The 23585-nt window shown below is 39.4% G+C and overlaps 1 protein-coding gene across 2 annotated transcripts; it reads left to right on the top strand.

Annotated features, from left to right (window-relative positions):
- Positions 1-10835: 10835 nt before the first annotated feature.
- On the top strand, positions 10836-13030 carry LOC147610600 (glucan endo-1,3-beta-glucosidase 11-like). Of its 2 annotated transcripts, XM_086786423.1 has the most exons (3): positions 10886-11023; positions 11128-11168; positions 11347-13030. In XM_086786423.1, exon 3 carries the CDS (start codon positions 11409-11411, stop codon positions 12504-12506), a length of 1098 nt encoding a protein of 365 aa, XP_086642549.1. In that variant the 5' UTR covers positions 10886-11023; positions 11128-11168; positions 11347-11408; the 3' UTR covers positions 12507-13030. The 2 variants fall into 2 exon arrangements, with proteins under 2 accessions (XP_086642548.1, XP_086642549.1); XM_086786422.1 differs by lacking the exon at positions 11128-11168 and having other exon boundaries at positions 10836-11023; positions 11347-12597.
- The last annotated feature ends 10555 nt before the right edge of the window (positions 13031-23585 follow it).

Here is a 23585-nt window from a genome sequence, read left to right as displayed (position 1 = left end):
GCGTCTGTTCTGTGTGGTGCGCGTCTAAACCGCGCTGTAAATGTGCATTTAGACGTGTGTATACATGTGCACTACACAGAACAGACATGGTTTTAGACGCGATATTAGATGCAACATTAGACACACCTATAGACGCGATTTTCATTTTCAAATCTACTTTTAGCGTGCTTGCTTTTCTTCACATAATTTTAACGGGCTTGCTTTGCTATTAACAGATCCACAGCCTAGCATCCACACTTATCTTCAAGCACCCACACTTATCTCCAGGCTTACACAATCATCTCCAAGCACACAAGAGAAGAGGGTGAACAAGGAAGAGAAGAAAGAGAAGCACAAAGGGTGAACAAGGAAGAGAAGAAAGAGAAGCAGCTGTGAAGAAGGACAAGAAGCTTCCATACCTCTATCCAAGGTAAGTCTCTTTAGGGTTGATCTTCTTTGAAAGTTGCTCTCTTTGGATTCGTCCTTTGCTCTCTTTGAAATGAATGTTTTTGGTACAACTGTTGTGCTTTTGTGTCGGGCGCGTCGGGCGCATGTCCTTTTCGAGTTTTTAGAATAGTATGTTTGTCAAAGCGCGTCTATAGACGCATTTGAGAGCGCGTCTAAAAGCGCGTCTAAGAGCGTGTCTATAGACGCTCTACTCTGTGTTGGAAACAAATAGCCGCGTCTATAGACACGCTATTATACGCGAAGATAGACGCTATGTTTTTTCTATCTTTTTTTTCCTCTCCTCTCTTTTTCTGTCTTTTTTTCTCCTCTCCTTTCTCCTCTCTTTTTTCTCCTCTCTTTTCCTCTCCTTTCTCCTCTCTTTTATCCCCACTTTTTCTCCTCTCTTTTCCTCTCCTTTCTCCTCTCTTTTATCCCCACTTTTTCTCTCTTTTTCTCCTCTCTTTTCCTCTCCTTTCATGGAAATAAGTGATTGCATGAATGAAGAAAGGGATTGCATGAATGATGGAAAGGAATTGCATGATTGAAGAAGGGGATTGCATGAATGATGGAAAGGGAAAGTATGATTGAAAAAATGGATTGCACTCTATATTTTCCTCTCTTTTTCCTTCTCTCTTTTATCCTCTCTTTCCTTCTCTTTTCGTCTCTCTTTTTCTCTCTTATCTCCTCTCTTTTTCTCTCCTCTCTTTTCCTCTATTCTCCTCTCTTTTTCTCTCTTTTATCCCCTCTTTTTCTCCTCTCTTTTCTCCTCTCTTTTATCCCCGCTATGCATGCCTTTTCTGAGTCTCTTTCCTTCTCTCTTTTTCTCTCTTTTTCTCTTCTTTTTCTCTTCTTTTTCTCTTCTCAGTTCATCTTCTCAGTTCATCAGTAATCTTCTTTTTTTCTTTTTTCTAGTTCATCATGTGGCCAGGAAGCTCTTAAGGCTCACCTGATCTTTCGGGACTTATATAACCTTTTGGGGCACTCTCTCGGTCCTGGGGAGTTATACGGCTACATGACGGGTACTCTAAACATCCCCCAGGAGTCGGCACTACAGACTCCAAACCACCCCAACCCCACACCTTTTGAGATTACCCCACTGGATTCAACACAGCCGAGCCGGCTACATTGCCGAGCCCCTTTCCCCATGCCATCCTATGCCCCTTCCCCCATGCCATATCAGGAGGCCCTTTTGCCTCGCAGAGCTGTCAGCGTACTCCCGTGCAGCCGAGACTTGGTTCCCCAGCTTCTACAGGTGGCCAGCGTACTAGCTTGACATGGCACAGTAGTAGCAGGCGTAGTAGCAAGGAGAGCGGTGGGGGATGCATGGCACAGTGCTTTGGGAGGGGTGGTGATGGGGAGACGAGAATGATTCAGATGATTTAGACGTGCCTCTAGGTGATGGTACGATCTACTATGACATCACTCAGACAAGAGGCATCTTGATGGATGCACGGGGGAAGGACATCATGGCCTTCATGCGCTCTGTAATTGCTAACAATTACAGAGATTGCTTTATTCACTACAAAGATCAACCAAAGAGGTTGGCTGATGAGACCCTCGATGCTGTTTGCTCTAGGTATCCTAACCCCCCCAATGTTTAGTTCACAGATAAATGGGCCAAGTCAAAGATTGTTTCGATACTTAGATCTTCGCTTAAGAGGCATGCACTAGCGGAGCTTGCCAGGCTCCAGGGAGGTCAACCACCAAGGGGCCCACCCCACACCGCTCACAAGCGTGAGTGGAAGAAAGCAATGACGTCAGCGAAGGAGGAACCCAGTGTAAAGCACGTGGAGGCACGAAGGATCCAAATGGGGCAATATGGAAGCGTGCATTTTGGAGTAGGAAGGTGCTGAATCATGGGAGGCCCAGTTTGTAAGTATCGATCTCAAATTATATTGTTTATGTAGTTTATTAGGAGGTTGTTTCTTTGTACTAACCCCTCCGCAAATTGTGTCATCTTGCAGCTTGATATCGTGGGCAGGTACCCTACTCGTGTCGAGACAGCCTACCACCATCGCAGAGGAGATACATGGAGGCACTTCTATAATGACGGGTTGATTACTGAGGAGCAGTATATCCGGGCTACTGGAGAGTCCCCCGAGGTATTTGAAAGTAATTAAATAATGTCAATATTATAAATAAAGATTTGATTTTTCATACATTGATATATGTTGTCCCTTGTTTACAGGACCCTGCACAAGAAGATGAGGAAGAAGACGAGGAAGAAGGAGGCGGAGAAGGGAGCACAGAAGGGAGCGAGGAGTAGTGCTAGCTACTCTTTTTTGTACTTAGCCACTGGCTTGGCTTCATGCCTCTTGTATATACACTCCTCTTATTTTTGGTACTTGAAGCCACAGGACGTGGCTAACGTTTTGGAGTTGTAATATTTTATAATTTGGAATTGTAATTAATGTCGGCTATAGACGTGCTTGGTGCTTGCAAGAGTGCTAATTAAAATGCGGTTGGCTGTAAGAATTGAATTACACAATGTGGAAATGGGATTCGTGTAACTACATAGCATACACAACATACACAGCATTCTGTTCAAGCACACAAAATTTAAAAAATATTCTGTAGCGCGTCTATAAATGCGTCTATATACGCGTCTATTTGTTCAAGAAGCGTCTATTTGCGCGTCTACAAATGCCTCTATAAACGCGTCTATACATGCGTCTGTCTGTTTTTAAAATTTCTCCCCGAGCGTCTATTTGCGTGTCTATAGGCACGTCTGTTTGCTATCTTTTAAACGCGCCAGCTTTAGACGTGGGTCTGTAGACACGCTAATAGACGCGCCTGTAAGTTTTTTTTTTAGTTGAGTAAACGCGTCTGTGTGCGCGTCTGTAGGTGCTTTGTCTTGTTATGAATCACGTCAATCTCTTTTGTGGCTATAGAAACACGCCAATTGTTTCTGTGAGACTGGACAATCACTCCAATTTCTTTTGTGATTGTAAAATCACATCGATTTTTTTCATGATTAGTGTGGAATCACGTCAATTTTTTTTGTGATTATAAAATGATGCCAATTTCTTTCATGTGACTGTAAAGTAACGCAATTACTATAGAATCATGTCAATTTTTTTCGTGACTGTAGAATCACATTGATCAAGATAAGATAAGGTTTACTATTTTTGGGCCTCATAATCCCAAAAATCACGGGCGAGAATCTCAAGAAGATAATCACGGTGTCGTTGAAGAATCATGACCATGATTTTGCAGGTTTTTCCCAAAACGTGATTGTGTAGAAAATTTAAAATTCGATTTTTGGGATGTTTTTGATGTTTTTTCTTGACCAAATTGTTTAGTATGGGTCTCCTAAGCAAAAAGAGCATGAATATGTGTTCAATGGATCCCAATTTACCCTCTAAACTCTAATTTGTTATGCTATTTATCTCTTGACTTCACTAAAAAAAACTAGTGTATGTTACGACCTTGTGTTTTTCCTCTGGATAGTAAGCAGGTGGGCATAGGCACGGGATGGACAGTGTGAATGGCATCATTTTGGATATGAAAAGGAAACCCATGTGTGTGGCAAGCCCAAGTATGAAAGGGACAAAAGAAAATTTTAAAGTTTATAAGGTTTTTAAACCTTTGATAATAAAAAAAATATTATATTTGAAGGCAGGACTTGCTTTTGGCTTTTTGGAGAAAGCAAATCGCATCCAAGTTTAAAAGCGAAGGGTGGTCGGGTGATATCGCATGGCGCATCACCTTGGGATCGCAGGGCTACAGGTGTGTGTGGCGCTTCTTGGACGGCTGGTCGCCAGGGAGTTTAGGCGACACACAGAGCAGCAACATAGGCTTTGCTTTCTCTCTTTGCAACTGGCCGATGGACTGCGCTCGCTCCTTCTCTCTCTCTCTCTCTCTCTTTGAGAATTGGCTGCAGGGAGCGCTGGGCTGCACTGAACTAGGCTCTCTCTCTCGCTTGGATGCATGCGGACTGGCTGCAGGAGGCGTTTCTCACACTCTCTTACTCTTGGAAGGATGAGGGGCTGCAGGAAGCGTACGAGAGTTGACAGCCGGGCAGATTTTCTCACGCTCTCTCTCTCTCTCTCTTGCTTTGGATGGTTGTGGCGGGCTGGGCTGCTGAGGTGCTAAACTGTAGGAAGCTCTGGATAGCGAACAGGGCAAGGCCTGGGCTACAAGCGGCTGCAGATTACGCAGAAATACAGAGGTGCAGAACTGATCGTGGGTGTGAGGAGGACCATGCGCTTGATGTTGGGTGCAGGGTGGAGACTTGGAGATGATTATATATCTCTCCCTCTCTCTCATCATAAGGGCCTGGCGTGTTTTCTCTTCTCTGTGCCATGAAAGTATGAGAGACTCTGAAACAGGAGAACAAGCTACATACGCACGGGACAATGTTCATGGGAGAGATAGGGCGATTTCTCTTCGTATCGAACTGATTTCTCTTCGTATCGAACTTATATGTGCTCAGGGATTTGCTTACAAGTTCTCTATTTTTCTCTCGCTTGGTGCTCTGGAAAACAACCCTGGGATTTTAGCACTGTGCTTGGATGGTATATCTGTCATGGAAATAGGACATTGGTTTTCGAGAAGAAACAGGACTTTGGTATCGAGGAAACAGGCCTATGGTTTATGGGATACAGGTCTTTGGTTTATCGGATACAGGTCCTTGGTTTCATGTGGAAAGCATATCTTTGGATTCATGTGAACAGGTTGTAGTTTTCTCCAGGTTACATGCAAGCTGTGACTATAGGGAAGGACATATGGTTTGGTACAACCCTATTGTTATTTGGGAAAGGGTTTGAGGGATCCATGGTAGAGATGAAGAAGACCTAAATTCAAGTAGGGAGGTGTTGTATAGGTGTTCCTTCTCTATGGAATGCTATGCTGTAATAAGGAAAGTTCTCTTTTGGAAGTCTTGGGTGAAACTATAAGGGATCCTATTGGTAAAGGCAAGTTGTACTTTGTACTCAAATTTGATCAAGTAAAGAAATATCGCAAGGGGCGCCACTGCGTTTTGAGGCCAATTGGCGTGTATTGTTTGCAGGAGCACTCTACCTCCCCCTGTTTGTTTCCTTTTCCAGGTCCCCATGGGTGATGAAATGTTTTGTGTGCGAGTGTTTGTTTCACCATCCATCAAGTTTTTGAAGGCCGGTTTCAAGGGTATTAGTGAAAATTAGCAAAAATCAAGAGTTTTGTTTTGCTTTTTATGATTTTTTTTTTGTTGATTAAGCTACCTAGTATGAATGCTAACATGCTAGTGCAATCAAATACAACAAAAGACCTAGTTATCATGTAAAAATTAAGCATGTAAGCTCTATGTTAACACATAAAAGAGAGAAAACAGAAAGTAAAAACCACACCATTTCTACACAAATCTCCATCAAATCCCACTCTCATTCATGGCACTCCATTATTCAAGAGTATTATAGAAAAAAGATAAAGCCAAGGGATTGCTCCCCGGTCGTAGTGACGCGAAAAATGTTAAGGCTAAGAGCTAGCAAAGAGGGATCCACTCACCTCTACTCTCCTCAAGATGTTGTGGGGATCTTTCTGATGGCGGAACTTGTAACCCTTGAGGCCTCCAAGCTCAATACTGCCATGAGTAGCTTATTGTTCACCTTCTCCCATGTTTGTTGTCACATTGTCGCATTGCACTATAGACATTGCTCCCTCCTCTCATATCAAATCACTCACACACTCTCACTAGCATGCATTAGAGAGAAGATAAGAGAGAGCATTAGCAAGAGGGAAAGCTCAATTGCACAATGGGAGAGTGTTCCTGGATTATGAGAGAATTTGCCTTATATACATGGCCATAAGTGTCTACACACACTTAAATTGTGGCCAGGCAGGCGCCCATAGCTTCTACTTGACGTATGGCTTCTACATTGCTTCATCTCACAATGCATTGATGCACTACAACACTAGGGAGCACATCCTAGGTCACTACCACATGCTCTTGGAGCAGGAAACACCATTAATTATCCATCCGACCTATATGGGCACCTGTCCAAGTTTGAGATTTGGACACCATTGCTTCATGGCTTGTTTGTACATGAGTTTGGTATGTCCATCCTTGACATTTCATGTAGATTACTAATGCTTTGGCATATAACTGAGTGCATGACAAATCTTGTTAACCCTAAATTGGGCTAACAATATGTAAGAAATTTTGGTTTTCCTATACGCATTTAATGACATTATGTATTCATGAGTATATAGAAAACTAGATCATCACAACAACACATATAGTCTATGGTTATCTCTATAAGAATATGGCACAATGAAAAGAGATAAAAAAACAAAGAAAAATAGACAATGCAATAGATACACAATGGAGAGAATTTAAAATTTTGATTATACCAAAGAGGTACAAGTTATGGTGCTGTCCACCCGTATGCTCTCAAGTAGAGCTTAGATGGCGATCTAGACACTCTAGATGGAGGATGTACAAAGTGTAGAAGGGGGTGGACATTCACAAGAATTGTATGTCTTAGCTCATGGCAACCATGTCCATATATACGAAGGATGTACAAAGTGTAGAAGGGGATGGAGGATGCACGACGTGTAGAAGGGGGTAGATACTCCAAGGGAGTAGATGGAGGATGTACAAAGTGTAGAAGGGGGTAGATACTCCAAGGGGGTAGATGGAGGATGTACAAAGTGTAGAAGGGGGTGGACATTCACAAGAATTGTATGTCTTAGCTCATGGCAACCATGTCCATATATATGAAGGATGTACGAAGTGTAGAAGGGGATGGAGGATGTACGAAGTGTAGAAGGGGATGGAGGATGCACGACGTGTAGAAGGGGGTAGATACTCCACGAGCATTGTATGCCTTAGCTCATGGCCACCATGTCCATATATAGGACTGTAGACGGTGTGGTAGACATGCATACAAATGAGGGCAGAGAGCAGTTACACTGCATAGACACGGTCGCTCGCATATCGAGAATGTATGTGGCCCACCGACCACCGCCCACTGTGCATTATACATCAAAGTGAGATACATGTTGAGAGGTGGGCATTGAGAGTATACTTACAATCTCAAGTCTAATACATAAGAGATAATATTAAGTGTGATAAATATTTATTAATATAAGTTTAAACATGATATTAAGTGCAATAAATATCTCTCAAGTGCAATAGTATCTCTTAACGTAATTTTTTTGCTTTAAAACATGATATACATTCGAGTGTAAAAACGATTTTTCTAATGGAAAGTTTGGATTTCTCCACACAATGAATTGCTACAAAGAGGATGCATTGTTTAAAAGAGTTGTAAAAATGACTCTTAGAGAGGCAACATCATTTTTGACATGTTTCTCACACAAGATAGATAAGTTTTTCAACTTCTCTAGATGAAAGTAAAGTTGAGTGCATCATTAGTGAGCCATATAAAACTTTGTTTAATCATTATAAAGAAGCTCTCGATTTCTGAAGTGAACATAATCCATTATCAAAAGACCCTTATGTTTTATGGCCACTGTGTGAAGAGATAGAAATTAATATTTTCTTAATATTTCTTAGCTTGATAACATGCCCCCTTTTTTGATGGCATACAACTATTTTCTAGTATTTGAACAATATCTTACATATTTTTCTTTTGAAAGACTATTATATTGTATGTCTAGGTTCAGACACACATTGCCATCTTGGGAATCATTATGATAGCCACTCAACCAAGGATGTGTTGACTAATGTCCTATAGTTTTGTTACACATGCATGTTTTGTTTGATTCTATTAGCCGATAAAATAAGAAGATTAGTCTTCAATGAGCAATAAGAGATAAATGTAATAAATTAAAGTCCAACAAAAAATGATCATTGTAGATCTATCCACAAAATAAAGAGTTGTATTATACACCTACCCATGATAACATTTGAAAGCGGTTACCTCTCATATACACTTTTGGAAAGAAAACACTTTACATGGAATAAAGCAATCTCAATCATGCAAGGATTACACATTAAAATTTGGGTCTTGAGTGAACATTGAAAAGAGTATAAATCAAAGCTTTGAAATCGTTGAGCATCAATGAATGCTTGTGAAGAAATCTTCCACCCAAACTTCAAAAGTCCAAAATTTAAAACTCCATATTACCTCATTAGTATCCTTACCCAAAAGTTTAGGTTATGCCATCTGTAATCATACTTTTCTTTTATTTGTTATATTCCTTTATTCCCCTTGTCTTGGAAAGAGGGTGTAACATCACATCCCACAAGCTAGTTAGATTTTGCTAGATGATATAATCACTTTTACTTTATTCGACTACATTTAATTTAATATTTAGTACCATGTAGTAGAACTCTATCTAGTTTCATTAGTTTCCATGACTAAATCTTAAATGGTGGAGTTAACATGATATTAATATCTATATGAAGAACACACAATACTAAATATTAGTTGGACTATTGAACATAAAATAAGGTCTCAAGATTAATGAATGCATTTATTAGATGAGTATAAACCAAATGGCACTTCAACTTGCTCTAATTTTTTAAAACATTATTATAAGAAAGTTTTTATAATTTGCTTCATCTAATATCGTTAGCATTCATGTGAGCATGTACAATGCACATGATTTCTTAAAGTGAATCTAAATTTTTTGAGTATAAGATATGTTATCACTCTTTAATTTTCCTCTTAAAAGATGTCTTTGATAGGAAAATTGTCCTTTTGACAAAGTGGCAAAACTTCTACGTGATGTAGAAATTGAAGTTTTATATGGAATGCTTAATGCACTTGACATGATGACATTAAAATTGCCTTCAAAACATGGATATGAGATGATGTTGATTTTTGATAAATATTGAACAATGCCATGATAAATTTTTTGATAGTACCTAGATTATTCCTCAATGAATGCAAGCCAAAGCCTCATTGAAAATGTGTCATGTTGCATGATGACATGGAAATGGATTCCAAGGCATAGAACATAGTTGTTGTATCATGATAGTTGTAATGCACAATATGATGATTTTCAGATAAATAGTAGAAAATGAGATTCGAAAAACTAGTGGATGCCCCATTGAGTAGTCAACTTGAATAGGTAGGTACATGGTCAAATTATTAAAGGGAAGATGTTATATTAATAAATTGCCCTTGATAACTAGAATTAAAATTATATGTTATGTGCCAACTTAGCCCCTATTCTTGGCCCATTTAATGGTTAAGGTGCTTTACCAATATGGGCCCAACCAAGCAAGGGAGTGAAGATGAACCAATGATCTAGTGGTTAAGGGGATTTACACATATGGGTCCAACCAAGCAAGAGGGGTGAAGATGAGAGCCCAATGAGGGGGTGAACATGAGCCTAGCGAGGAGGTGAAGATGAGTCCAACAAGGGAGTGCCCCTCTTAAATGTTTGTTGTAATTGGGCGAGGAGTTCTTGCTTGTCCAAACTAGAGAGCTCTAGGGAAGATTGAAAGTAGCCTTAGCCTAAGAAGGCAAATATTTGGAATGGTGGTACCCCTAGGGGGATGTGGATTTGACTGGTATGGTAGAATGCTCGAAAAAAAAACATATTTCTCAACCAATCAAAATAAGGACATCTATTTGGCATTTGTTTCTAAAATTTCTACTATATGCCAGTTTTACAACTATAATATATGAAAAAACATTCCTTAAAATAAGGGCCACTTAAAATCTCAGCCAGTTTTTCTTAATTCTAGCTAATAAGAATACACTAGAATGCGACCACCTGAGTGTAGCTGAGTCGATAAGGGTATTTGAATGCTCTAGCCAAGGTATCGGGTTCGATACCGCTCAGTGCACTGTAATGGGGGCGTCACCTTGTAAGGGCGCAAGGGGAGGACTTGTTTTTCTTAATTCTGACTGATAAGAATACACTAGAATGCGACCACTTGAGTGTAGCTGAGTCGATAAAGGTGTTCGAATGCTCTAGCCAAGGTACCGTGTTCGATACCGCTCGGTGCACTACAATGGGGGCGTCACCTTGTAAGGGCGCAAGGGGAGGACCTGGGCGCGTGTATGAGTGCAATTAGGAAACCCCCCTTCCCCCCTCTCCCCCTTCCCCAAAAAAAAAGGAAAGAAAAAGATTGCGTTTTTTTCAAGCACTGGTACGGTATAGGTGAGGGTTTGGTGGTATTCTTATTTTCCTAGTGGGGGTAAGGATGCAAATGATATGAAATATAGGTGACTAGGGTGACCTGCCGCCTTTTATATAGATTTGCGCAAGACATCCATCATAAAAGGTCGCTGGAACCAACGTATCATGACAGCAGCACAGTATAGGGTTGCGGCACGGCTAAGGTGCCTTTTTCAGAAGCACGGGTGGTGGCCACCTTCCCCCCCTCTCTCTCTCTCTCTCTCTCTCTCACACACACACACACACACAGACTCGCTCTCTCTCTCTCTCTCTCTCTCTCTCGCTCTTCTACACGCGCGCGCGCGCACGCGCATATTATAACAACCCTTTGAAAGCTGCTTTCAGCCCCCCTATATCATGTAGACCTTTGCATGCATTTCGTGGCCTTCCTCCTCGCTTACAAATCACAGCTATGTCTGTGCGATCGTTCCGTTTGCAGGTGCCCAAGTTGTCACATAGATAGGCCTAATGGAGATAATGCCAATCTCCATTTGGCTCCTTTTCTACATGCTTGGAGGTAGACATTAACTGTCTCTCACTTAAACCAATTTTCGCTTTTCAATCACTGCAGCTTAAGCGCAACGGATCAATTAATTAAATGTAGATTTCTCAACTGTGTAGTGCTTAGCTGTGTAGAAGAGACTAAGGCGAAGTGAGCTACAGTAAGCATGCTTCCTTAACAGCTAAGTAAATTAAAGATACCTATGTATATCATATCTCAATTATATTACTTAAGATGAAATTGGACTACCTATGTAGTGCTCTCTGCTTAATTATACTGATTAAGGTTAACTTTGATCTATCGTAACCATGCTTTCTTCTTGGTGTTTTGCTCTCAAGGATTCGGTCTCCATTCTCAAAGAGCACTTGCTGATACACTGAGTGTGGGGATCAACTATGGCATGGTTGCAGACAATTTGCCACCTCCCACAGAGGTAGTGAGGCTGCTGCAGTCCATATCCATATTCAAGGCCAAGATCTACAGCGCAAACTCATCAGTTTTGAGAGCCTTTGGCAACACAGGCATCTCCTTCATAGTGGGCATAGGCAACGAAGAAGTAGAAGCTCTCACTAACACAGAGTATGCAAGCAAGTGGGTGCAACAGAACATCTTGCTATACCTTCCCAACACTCAAATCTCTGCCATAGCTGTGGGCAACGAGGTTTTCACAGGAAATGATACAGCCCTAATGTCCAACTTGCTGCTAGCTATGAAGAACATACATGCTTGTCTCATAAGCTTGGACCTGGACGACACCATCTCCATCTCCACCCCACACTCTTTAGCCGTTTTAGGAAACTCTTACCCTCCATCTGCTGGTAGCTTTGTCTCTGAGCTTGCCATATCCTACATGAAACCATTGCTTCTCTTTCTTTCCAAAACAGGCTCCCCCTTCATGATCAATGCTTACCCTTACTTTGCATACAAGGCAAATCCAAACACGGTCTCTCTAGACTACATGCTTTTCAAGTCCAAGGTTGGAGTCGTAGATCAAAACACAGGGCTCCTCTACTACAACATGCTAGATGCCCAAGTGGATGCAATCTACTCTGCCATAGCCAACGTGGGCTTCAAGAATGTGAGGGTGCTGGTGTCTGAGACAGGGTGGCCTTCTGAAGGAGATGAAGATGAAGCAGGAGCTAATCAGCAGTATGCACAAGCTTACAACTCAAATCTTATTAAGATGTTGGCATCCAAGCAGGGAACTCCTATGAGGCCAGATGTGCCCTTGGAAGCCTACATTTTTGCTCTCTTCAATGAGGATTCAAAGCCAGGCCCAGCATCTGAGAGGCACTATGGCCTCTTTCTGCCTGATGGAATGAAAGCTTATGATTTTGGGCTAGACTACCCCGTCTCCTCCACACTCTACACCATCTCTAGTGACTCCTCCTCCTCCTCCTCCTCCTCTTACACCCCCCTTCTTGCAAGAGTGTTTTTTTGCACTGTCCTCACTATCTTTGCTCCTTGGATCGCCATTGCCAAGCGCATCCATGTATGATGTAGCTACTCAAGCTCCAAGTTCACACCTTAACTCCTTTATGATTCGAGTTGTAATGTCTAACCTCTTTTAAGATCAATTTGCATCTGTTCTTCAATTTTTAACATCCAATAAGACGCACACCAAGCATCTTTTCTCCTCGAGATAACAAACATGCCTAAGCTCTTCCACGTTTAGTTTGCTCCTACTCGAGCTCTGGGTTTTACAAATACTTCTACCCTTAGAAGCTTGAACTAGGATGCCTTTACTAGTACTCCTATAGGAGTTTGAACTAGGATGCCTTCACAAGTACTCCTATAGGAGTTGCACTTGTATGCCTTCCAACTCCAAATGGAAAACTTACGCCTAACTGATAGGAGTTGATCTTGCACTCGATCTTGTGTGGCTTCACAATATTTGATGGAAAGCTTAGGACTAATTCTCCACAAATTACTCACTTGATAAGTCACTCAAACTCAAAGGAGATCAATGTATCCATGATGCTCTCAACAATTAATATGCAATATTACTTCATGTTTGTTCTCAATGCATCTTGCAACAGGGTTTTAAAAATTGCACAATCTCCTTAAAGTTCATTTGTACAATAGGGTTGAGTCAAATAATCCTAACCCTGACATATGATAAGGAGAAAGTTCTCTTAAATATTTAGTTTTTTTTTGAAATATATACTCATTGCTACATCTATTTTTGTGCATTGTTGTATGGACATATAACTAAGTTATAGGCAAACTTACCACCTATAGTACTCACACAACCATAGAGCTGCTTTATACTTCATACCTCTAGGGTGCACACTCCTTCACCAAATATAACTAGAAATAGTTACGTGTTATTTACATGCATATGTGTCCATCTGTTATTTACATGCATATGTGTCCATCCACAAGGGGTGGCATTGTTATGCATATGTGTATCCACGAGGGGCGACATTATTATGCATTCTTGTTATGCTTATGTGTATCCACGAGGGGCGACATTATTATGCATTCTTGTTATGCTTATGTGTCTATCCATGAGGAGTGGCATTGTTATGGATTCTTGTTTCTAAACAAGGTTTGCTAAGATGACACATTATATGCACTCAATATTGTAATACGAAACCTTTCAAATAACATAAACAATTTTCTTATGTAGCATTGTAAAGAATGAACTAAAGTATATCAATATATAGGCCTGATATGGCCTAATTTGTTGAGGGAAAAAAATCCACTTCGATCAGCATGTTGACCTTTTTTGTTGAAAGATGAACTCACGTCTATTGAGAGCTCCTTTCGAGATGCTTTTTATTGCCCTAATAAAGCCTTGTAACAAGCTAGCTCATGTGTGCAAGAGAATCATTTGACATATTAGTGGGATTTCTCTCTCTATCATGTACACATTGGGATTTTTCTTTGTATTCTTTCTATTGTGATACAAAGTTCTTTCATTGCTTCATTCTTTTATTATGTTATTTCTCAAACTCTTTTTCATCTCAAGCTTTCTTATTTGCTTCCACTTTTTGTTTAGTATGTAAAGGCACTTTGTGCATGTCAGTCCTTGATGATGTAAGAGTTTGGTGAATCCACCACTAATGAATTTTCAAATGGTATCACATCCTATAAATCGTGTAAGTGACCAGTGAGGTAGAGATGAATGTGAAAAATGACCTTTTGAAGGGGATCAAAGGATGCATGTACTATAAAGGAAGCATTTGAGTTGCATTCAAATGTGCATGAACCCAAGAAGTCATCTATTATAAAGGAAGCATGTGAATCACTTTCAAATATGCATGAACCCAAGAAGTCATCTTAATTAATGCTTATTCTTAGGATTTAAATTAGTTTTTTTTTTAAAGTTTGATCATGAGAGTGCTTATGGTTATGTGTTAAGAATATACAATAGTGATCTTGGTGGCATGATGCATTGGTGATACTATCAAACAAGATGAGATAGTGCAAATCTTGTCAAATGGCTTTAGTGAAGGGTATGCGAACCTAGTGCAAATTTATGCAACAAGAAACTGAAGACTTGCATACCCCCCCATAGGAGAAAATACATTGCGACCCTATATCCCTGGGTTGTGGAGTCCTTTCAGATCCTACATATGTTTTTAAGATTGTTGAAAATTACAAAGGTTAGCTATAAATTATTCATCTCTTAGATTAGAGAAATGTCTTTAATAATGTTACAAAACCCTTTTGAAAACAAATGGTACATGAGAAGAACAACATTACAAGTATTAACCCCTGGGTTGTGGAGTCCTTTCAGATCCTACATATGTTTTTAAGATTGTTGAAAATTACAAAGGTTAGCTATAAATTATTCATCTCTTAGATTAGAGAAATGTCTTTAATAATGTTACAAAACCCTTTTGAAAACAAATGGTACATGAGAAGAACAACATTACAAGTATTAACCCCCAACATGCCCTATGCTTTGAATTCTAATGTATAAATATAAGACAAATTCAAGGCTCCTTCTTTAAGCCGAGTTTAGTGATAACATTTGCAATGATGGATTCCTTGGTATTGGAGAATAAGATGTCATTCATTTGGCAAGTAAAGTGATGTTCTTGCCATCATCATAAATCCACATGCATTCCTTTCATATGAAGTGATTAGAAACACATATGCTCTCTTAACTCCACATAATGTTTCAAATATGAAACTTAAAGGCACAATAAGTATTATGTAAACATACTAAGACATTGGAAGATTGCATTTATGCAAGCTCTTGTCAAAACGTGTTATTAATAAAGTCTTCAATTGCTAATCTAACAAGTACAATTTAAATTTAAGAAATAGAAAAAACAACACTAATGAAGTAAGAATTGTATATCTAGGCTAATAATCACTTGCCCCACTATATTCATTCCAACCATGTCGAAACGTTCTTAACATGGTTTACAATATTGTCCACTAAAAATTTAATGATTTTTAATGTATTTTAATAAGTTTGGGGAGGAGAAAAGTACTATGGAACCTTATTAAGAATCATGCAAGGATGGAATTATAAGGAAGGGGTGATTGCTTGCAATGCTTAAGATGGATTTTTCTCTACCCCTTGGCAAGAGAAGGAGAAAGCAAAAGTGACATGAAAACTTCTTTTAAAAGCTCCAACTCTTGAACTCATCTGCACTCCATTGATGTTGTCAACCTTCAAGCAGAAAGCATTATTAAGAATCAAGCAAGTCATGAACACATAGAAAGGGTTCTTAAGAGATGTCTCTTTCTCTACCCCTTTGGTAAGAGAAGAGAAAGCAAAAGTGACTCAAAAATCTCTTCTAAACGATCCATCTCTTTGGATTATTGTGGCCACCTGCACTCTTATTGCATGATATTCACATGGATATTCTTATCTTGATAGTTGACGTTTGCATTGGTTACATTTTCCTAAAATTTATTTGAGATCTTGTAAATACCCACCTTGAGGTGTTATTAAAAATTGTGGAAGCAGATGAGTTCTTTGAAGAAAAAACATTCCCTTGGCCTTTACTTAAATGGCCAATTGAATGTTTTTTTCTTCTCTAACATCATGAGATCAATTACAAAAAACTAGGCTTGAACAAGGAATCCACAGTGGCTAATAGCTTGATAATCAAAGCCAAAAAAACTTGTTGATCCAAGGGACATGCGAATTTCTCCTCCCAAAAGTTATAATTGCAGACACACTTGGACCCAATTGAATGGACACCTCTAGGATATGAGGTATGAACTGTGCTTGTTCAAATGGTCTCTTTACCACATTTTCATCCCCTTTGCTGAGTTTCTAGTCCATAATGGTGATTGAATACCTTATATATGGGAGAACAAACCACTATAATAATGTGATTCGAGCTTTGTTTTCTATCACCACCATTAAATTGGGCTTAATTGAAGTTTGGTCATATTGTCTTACCAATCTTGTGGGGAGATCCTTTTAATGTTTGATGGTTGAATAGATCATTATCCTAATTATTGCTTCTTCTCCTAACATTTTGGCAGCTCAAAACACATACACAGTGGAGTTACTAGCATTTTGTGAGGCATACATTGGGAGATTGGAGAGTTATTCATCTTGGAGGCCCAATGGGAAGATACTCAAGGTAGAGGTATGAGCATCTCCTTGGAAGCCAAAAATTTTGAGCTTGAAGTGGTGAGCAACTATAAAGGTTCTACATCAACACTCAAGAATCTACATCAACTCTAGTGTAAGCAATGTGAAGGGCATATGTCTTGAAATGATGGTTACAAGAGGTAAAATCTTATAAAACTAATGATTGATGTGATAAATAACTGGCTTGAAAGACTTAGAAGTGTCTCAAAATTGAGGAAAAGAGGTCTAACCAGTAGTTTTGCTCATATCAATACCTAATGATGGTGATTATTCATGGCATTAATAGAGGAGCTTGGACTCAAAAACAATGACTTGCATGATGTTTTGGTTTGGTCCAAATCCTGCAAATAATGCATTGAATCACAAGGGTAGAGGCATTCAAAGTTAAAAGTTCATCTATGCAAGAGGTGTGACAGAGACATCATGAGCATTGGACTTCATAAATGTCAATAATGAAGGCACTAATCCAAAGTTAACACTAACTAAAGTTTGCACAGAGAAACAATGGCATGGTTTTGCACTAGGTGTCTACGTCAAATCAAAGCATTTCAAGCACATGGGGATTTTTAACAGGTCACAAAATAAATCACGCCATCATAGTAATTATTTGATTTCACCATGTTTAAGCTAGATTAATCATATTAAGCATTACTTACAAAAACATCTTACAGCTTTGGCAGTCGCAAATTTGACAAAAGACCAGGCATTGATGAGCATTGAGGGATGCACAAACATGGTGGGGAGAAGGGCACGTGCTTGTAGCATGAAAAACGAGCTAAAAATTGTTGTATTCTATTGATTTTGTGCATATTTTTGAGGTTGAGAAAGTTAACATATACTTTTTCCACTCCAAAAATATAGTTTTTTAAATCTTTAAAGGCTTTAAAACTCTTTTTTAGGTGATAAAGTTAAAATGCAACTAAGAGGGATTGTTCTACATTTTACCATCATTAAATTTGGCATCGTGGGTTTGGATTTCATTATACTTCGAGGGCATTGAATCACTATGATGAAGTTTAGCACATTTTCTAAAATACCTAGGGCATGGTTTCAAACTCCACCACTTTTCAAACCATGTCCTAAGTGAGTGGACATGGATTCTTTAAGTGCTAGTGAATTCAGGAATTTTAAACCATGCCACCTCATTATGATTAGTGGTAGGTGTCATTGCAAAAAATAGTTGAATTTGACACTTGTTTCAGTAGTAGCATCTGTTGTAATGGAAGGGACATGAGTTGTGGCATCTAAGGGTCCAAGAAATGGAGAAGGTGTCGACATCTAAGGGTCTACATCAAAGGCTTTCTGAGTTGAGAAGAAAAAGAACACCCACAAGCCTTTCTATTACTGCAAGAAAAAAGGGCATTTAATGAAGGCCTAGAAGATGAGGAGAAATTGAAGGGATCAAAGAAGGAGGCTAAGGACAATGCTAACTTGGATTCTATTAACTCTGACTATGCCTAATAAAGATGAATGGGTCTTATTTTGTAATGTATTCTAACTTTCTATATGTTGATGAGAGCACGCCCTGCATGGTGGTGGTTGCTAAATAAAGAGGGGGAATATTGTAAATATTTCTTTATCAACCTTAGTGGGGGGCAACATTAATCTTCATAGGCATTTAGCCTAAGGTACATTATCTGGGGCGTAGATATGAAGAGGAGGTGGCATGGCCACATAGATATAGGGGCAGATGTGGGGGAGGCCTTGGAGCATTTATGATAGCCCATGAGATAGATATGAGCTAGAGTACATGCCTCTTCTTGTGCATGTATCTATATAGGAAGTTTCTCTCTTGCTTATCCACACACTTGAGGCTTGTATGGTGATGTAGGTGTTGCTTTAATAAAACAATAAGCTTTATGCTTGGCTCTTTGTGAGCTTATCACATTTGGTCTCTTTTGATTGGTGATTAACATTCTCCAATCATGTTTAGTCTTGCTTGTTAGACTCCAGCTCTTGGTTCATGTTTCTCATGGTTCCATATCAGTTTCTTATGGAATGAGAGACTCTTTAAATGTTTCACATTTGGCATGTCCTTCCATGCCTTCATCTCATTCCTAAGCAAACCACAAATTTCATGAGAAAGAATCATTTGGGTGTCCTCTGGCTACCAAACATTTTTTTGAAACTAGATATGGACCAGTTAGTATCTCATAGTACAATCACTCTTTCTTTAATAATACTTCTATATGGGCATTCCACAACATCACATTAAGACTTGTCCCAGGCATGATTTGATGCATTCTTGTGGTTCCCTAGGTTTTCCCTTGTGGAAAATAAATTTTTCTCTTCCTGGAAGAATCATTTGGGTAAGCCCTACAATTGCAAAACATTTAGTGGATATGATAGTATCTCATAATACAACCACTCTTTCTTTAATAATCCTTCTATATGGGCATTCATGAAGACTTGTCTCAGGCATGATTTGATGCCTTCTTATGGTTTGCTAGGTTTTCCCTTGTGGAAAACAATTTTTGCTCTTCCTGTGTCCTTATTATTAAAAGACACTTCGTTGTGTGTAAAGGCTAATGATCTAAGTTCAGTGTGAGAGGGTCAAAGTTAATAAATACTAATAGTCAATAACAATCTTCTCCCTAGAGGTTGTCATGCATTTCTATTGTCAAATGCATGGACATGGTTGCATACAATACAAAATTACCATGGGCAAGCTATGTGCCAATGGAGGGAGCAAGATCTTGTCCTTAAATGTATCAAATCGATATAGGCTACTCTATCTAACATGTAAATGCATTAACTTTATACATCCACAGTAGATTAGAGTCATCCACACAATGCAATTATCACCCAAGTGGGTGAAGATATATCATGATCATTGCATTTCCCAAGTTGACTTATTGCATATGTAAATATTTCCAAAAGAGTCATATTACGCCAATGGGAAATGAATCGATTCATGTTGTGGGAAGGTATTATAAAATTGTGATTCGTGTTGTGGGATGTAACATAAGAGCTATATTTAAGTCTTTCCTACCTATGTGAATGCCATGATACTTGATGAGAACGTTATGAAGTTATGCTATGATATCTTCACATACATGCCATTTGATGCTTTCCTCATGTTTCACTTGCAAGGCTGCCAGATCAACATGAATTGTACCATCTCCTTTACCTATGTACCCCTGTGACATACAATAGTCCTACCCATGGATCTAACCATGAATATACTTTAGCAACATGTTTTCATTAACGCTATTTATTAGGGCTTGTGCAAAGTGTACATGGTATTGTGTGGAAGGCCACACTAAGCTATTTAGATTTCCTTTGTGTGAGTTCTTGGTATTGATGCTAGTTTTGTGTACTGTTAGCTTGCATGCTCTTTAGTTGGCTAGATGAGATGTCTATTCATCTCCTACGTGGCTTATGTACTCTAGTATTTGCTAGATGGGATGTCTAACAAACACTAGAGCACGTGTTTGCTAGTTTTTCGTATTGTTAGCTTGTGTGCTCTACAATTTGCTAGATGAGATGTCTATTGATCTCGTACGTGGCTTATATGCTCGTGTTTGGTAGATGGGATGTCTATTTGTCTCCTAGCTTCATGAGAATTGAAATGTGGGATTGAGAGTTCTATGGCATATTGACCTCCTAAAATTCTCTTCATCTATCTCTCTCTCCCTCCCTCCCCCCCCTCTCTCTCTCACACACACACACACTCACACACACACATACACACATCTCTTTTTCTCTCTCTCTCACACACACATATCTCTCTCTCTCTCTCTCTCTCTCTCTCTCTCTCTCTCTCGATCTTCTTTTGAAATAGTGGCCTTGTTTTGCAACCCTATTTTTTTTTTGGGATATATATATATATATCTATTAGTATGCTATCCAACCACGTATGCAACAGTCCACCTGTGGATTATAGTTCTTTTGATGTCTGTGCACACACACTTGCGAAATTTGGTCTCCTCGTTATATTTTTTTGGGGGAGAAGAAAGGACACTAGGCTCTTATCTCAAAGGACAAAGATGATTTTACGGTTGACAATATCCATATGATGACGGTTACTCTCTCTCCATCAATCAATTCCGACAAGGAACATATTCTAGGCCAATAATTTCATCAAAATCAAAGGAGGGCGCATCAAAATCAAAGCGCCTCGAATATTGATTTGATAGTACTATGTAGCCTCTCCTTTTTCGAATCCCGATTACTCTTCTTCGTAAATGCTGCAAGATGCAGAAACTGTTCTCGCGCGCCCTTGTTGCAATACAGCTCCTCCCCAAAGGCTAGTATCCCCCTCCAAAAGTCTACAAAAAGAGAAATGCCTACTCAATGCCCCTTTTAGTGGAAGAAATGAGCGTTCATCAACAAATTACTGCCCTTACTTAACTTGTTTTCATGTAAGCTTTCATCCCTTAATATTAAGCTTTCATCCCTCAGCGTTTCTTCACCACCAAACCTTTGGAACTGGGTGTTCTGAAGTTATCAATGGTGATATCTTAAATCTCTTATCCCCTTCATGCTTCAAGGATGGAACCGATCTTGAACTCTTTTCTCCTCGTCTTCTACCTTGTAAGTGTTCTTCTAGGCATTGATTGTAGTCCAATTTGTTCACATGTTTTGAAATAATTTACTAAAATACTCAAAAAATGACTTGAGTGGTTGTCTACATCTCCATCTCTCTCTCTCTCTCTCTCTGTCCGTTGGTCGTATATGCCCTCGTGTTGCGTTCTATCGACGTTAACACCTCTCTCTCTCTCTCTCTCTAAATATAATGAGTGGCCTAGACCTGCCTTTGGCAGGTCAACTGTCCTTCTCTCTGGCTCTTTTAAAACAAAACAACAAACATTTTATTTAAACTAATTCCTTTCTCTCTCTCCCCCCTCTCTTTTTCTCTCTCTTCTTTCTCTTCTCTTTTTTTTTCCCTTTAAAAAAAGGCTTATTTTTTCTTTCCCATTTAAAACAAAACAAAATACCTTTTAAAAAATAATTCTCTCTCTCTCTCTCTCTCTCTCTCTCTCTCTCTCTCTCTCTCTCTCTCTGTCCCCCTAGCCTTCTTGCTCTCTCTCTCTCTTTCTAACTCTCTCTAACTCTATGTAACTCTCTCTACCTCACTCACTCACTCTCTCTCTAACTCTCTCTACCTTAGACTCACTCGCACTCTCTCTCTCTCTCTCTCTCTCTAACTCTCTCAATCTCTCTTACTCTCTCTAACTGTCTCTATTTCTCTTGAACTAGTCAACTCTCTCTCTAACACACACTCCATCTCCTCTCTCTCTCTCTCTCTCTCTCTCTCTCTCTCTAAATTCACACTTTCTCTCTAATTTTCTCTCTCTCGAACTCTCTCAATCTCTCTTACTCTCTAACTCTCTCTATTTCTCTCAAATTGGCCAACTCTCTCATTGTCTCTCTCTTTCTCTCTCTAACACTCACTCATTCTCTCTCTCTCTCTCTCTCTCTCTCTCTCTCTCTCTCTCTCTCTCTAACTCACTTCTTGTACCTTTCTCTAACTCATGCTCTTCTCTCTCTTTCTCTCTCTCTAACACACTCACTCATTCTCTCTCTCTCTCTCTCTCTCTCTCTCTCTCTCTCTAACTCACTTCTTGTACCTTTCTCTAACTCATGCTCTAACTCTCTCTTTACCACACTCTCACTCACTCTCTGTCTCTTTAATTCTCTAACTCTCTCTAACTCCCTCTCTTTAACTCTCTCAATCTCTCTTACTCTCTTTAACTCTCTCGATCTCTTGATCTCTCCTAACTCCCTCTATTTCTCTCTCTAACTCGCTAACTCTCTCTCTCTCTCTCTCTAGAACTCACTATAACTTTATCTCTATCTAGCTCTCTCTAACTCACTCTCTCTACCTCTCTATCTAGCTCTCTCTCTATCTAGCTCTCTCTACCTCACTCTCTCTAACTCTCTCTCTACCTCACTCTCACTCACTCTTTAACTATCTTTCTCTCTCTAAAACTCTCTCTCTCTCTCTCTCTCTCTCTCTCTCTCTCTCTCTCTCTCTCTCTAACTCTCTATATCAAATCTGTTAAACCCTTAATTCTTGAACTCTTTTCTTATGATGGAACTTATTCCCTCCTATCTTCTACCTTGTAAGTTTTCTTCTAGGCATTGATTGTGTAGTCTAATTTGTTAACGTATGTTTTTAAATAATTTACTTAAATACTCAAAAAAATGACTTGTGTGGTTGCCTACACATTTTGTCTCTCCCTCTTTAAATATAACGAGTATCGTTGGTTGCCCTTCTCTCTCGCTCTTTTTTATTTTTCCCCTTAAAAAACAAACAAACATTTTGTTTAAACTAATTCCCCTCTTTCCCCCTTCTCTTTTTCTCTCTCTTCCTTCTCCTCTCCTTTTCCCCCTTAAAAAAGGGTTGTTTTTTCTCTCCCATTTAAAAGAAAGAAAAATACCTTTTAAAAATTAATTCTCTCTCTCTCTCTCTCTCTCTCTCTATATATATATATATATATATATATATATATATATATATAACTCCATCTACCTCACTCTCTCACTCTCGCTTACTCTCTCTCTCTCTCTCTCTCTCTCTCTCTTTAATTGTCTCTATTTCTCTCAAGCCACTCAAGTCTCTTGCTAACTCTCTCTCTCTCTCTCTCTCTCTCTCTCAATCTCTCTCACTCTCTCTAACTCACTTTATTTCTCTCAAGCTGGCCAACTCTCTCTAACTCTCTTGTCGTCTGTCTTTCTCTCTCTAACACACCCACTCTCTCTCTAACTCAGTCTTGTTACCTATCTCTAACTCATGCTCTAACTCTCTATAACTTTCTCTCTCTGCCACACTCATTGTCTTTCTTTAACCCTCTCAAGCTCTCTTACTCTCTCTATGGTTTCCATTCCCAAAGCAATATACTATCGTCACTCTAGATGGGTTAACATGCTTGTTGTGAGACTACTAATTCTCTAAACAAGAGACAAGAGGTACCACTAACCGGGGATAACCTAGGGCCACCTACGTGACAGGTGGGCAAGTTGTTATTCCTTTTCCTGGGGGATTCACTCACAATAAAG

The sequence above is a fragment of the Cibotium barometz genome, chromosome 49 (genome assembly GCF_041138505.1).
Source record: "Cibotium barometz isolate CiBa-2024 chromosome 49, ASM4113850v1, whole genome shotgun sequence".
Classification (NCBI taxonomy): Eukaryota; Viridiplantae; Streptophyta; class Polypodiopsida; order Cyatheales; family Cibotiaceae; genus Cibotium; species Cibotium barometz.
This window is presented reverse-complemented; position numbering and strand designations above follow the sequence as displayed.

Coding starts and splice junctions, on each gene's coding strand:
- LOC147610600 (XM_086786422.1), top strand. CDS start 10,975: ATGGAGATAATGCCAATCTCCATTTGGCTCCTTTTCTACATGCTTGGA. Junction 11,024..11,346: donor CCTTTTCTACATGCTTGGAG/GTAGACATTAAC, acceptor TTTGCTCTCAAG/GATTCGGTCTCCATTCTCAA.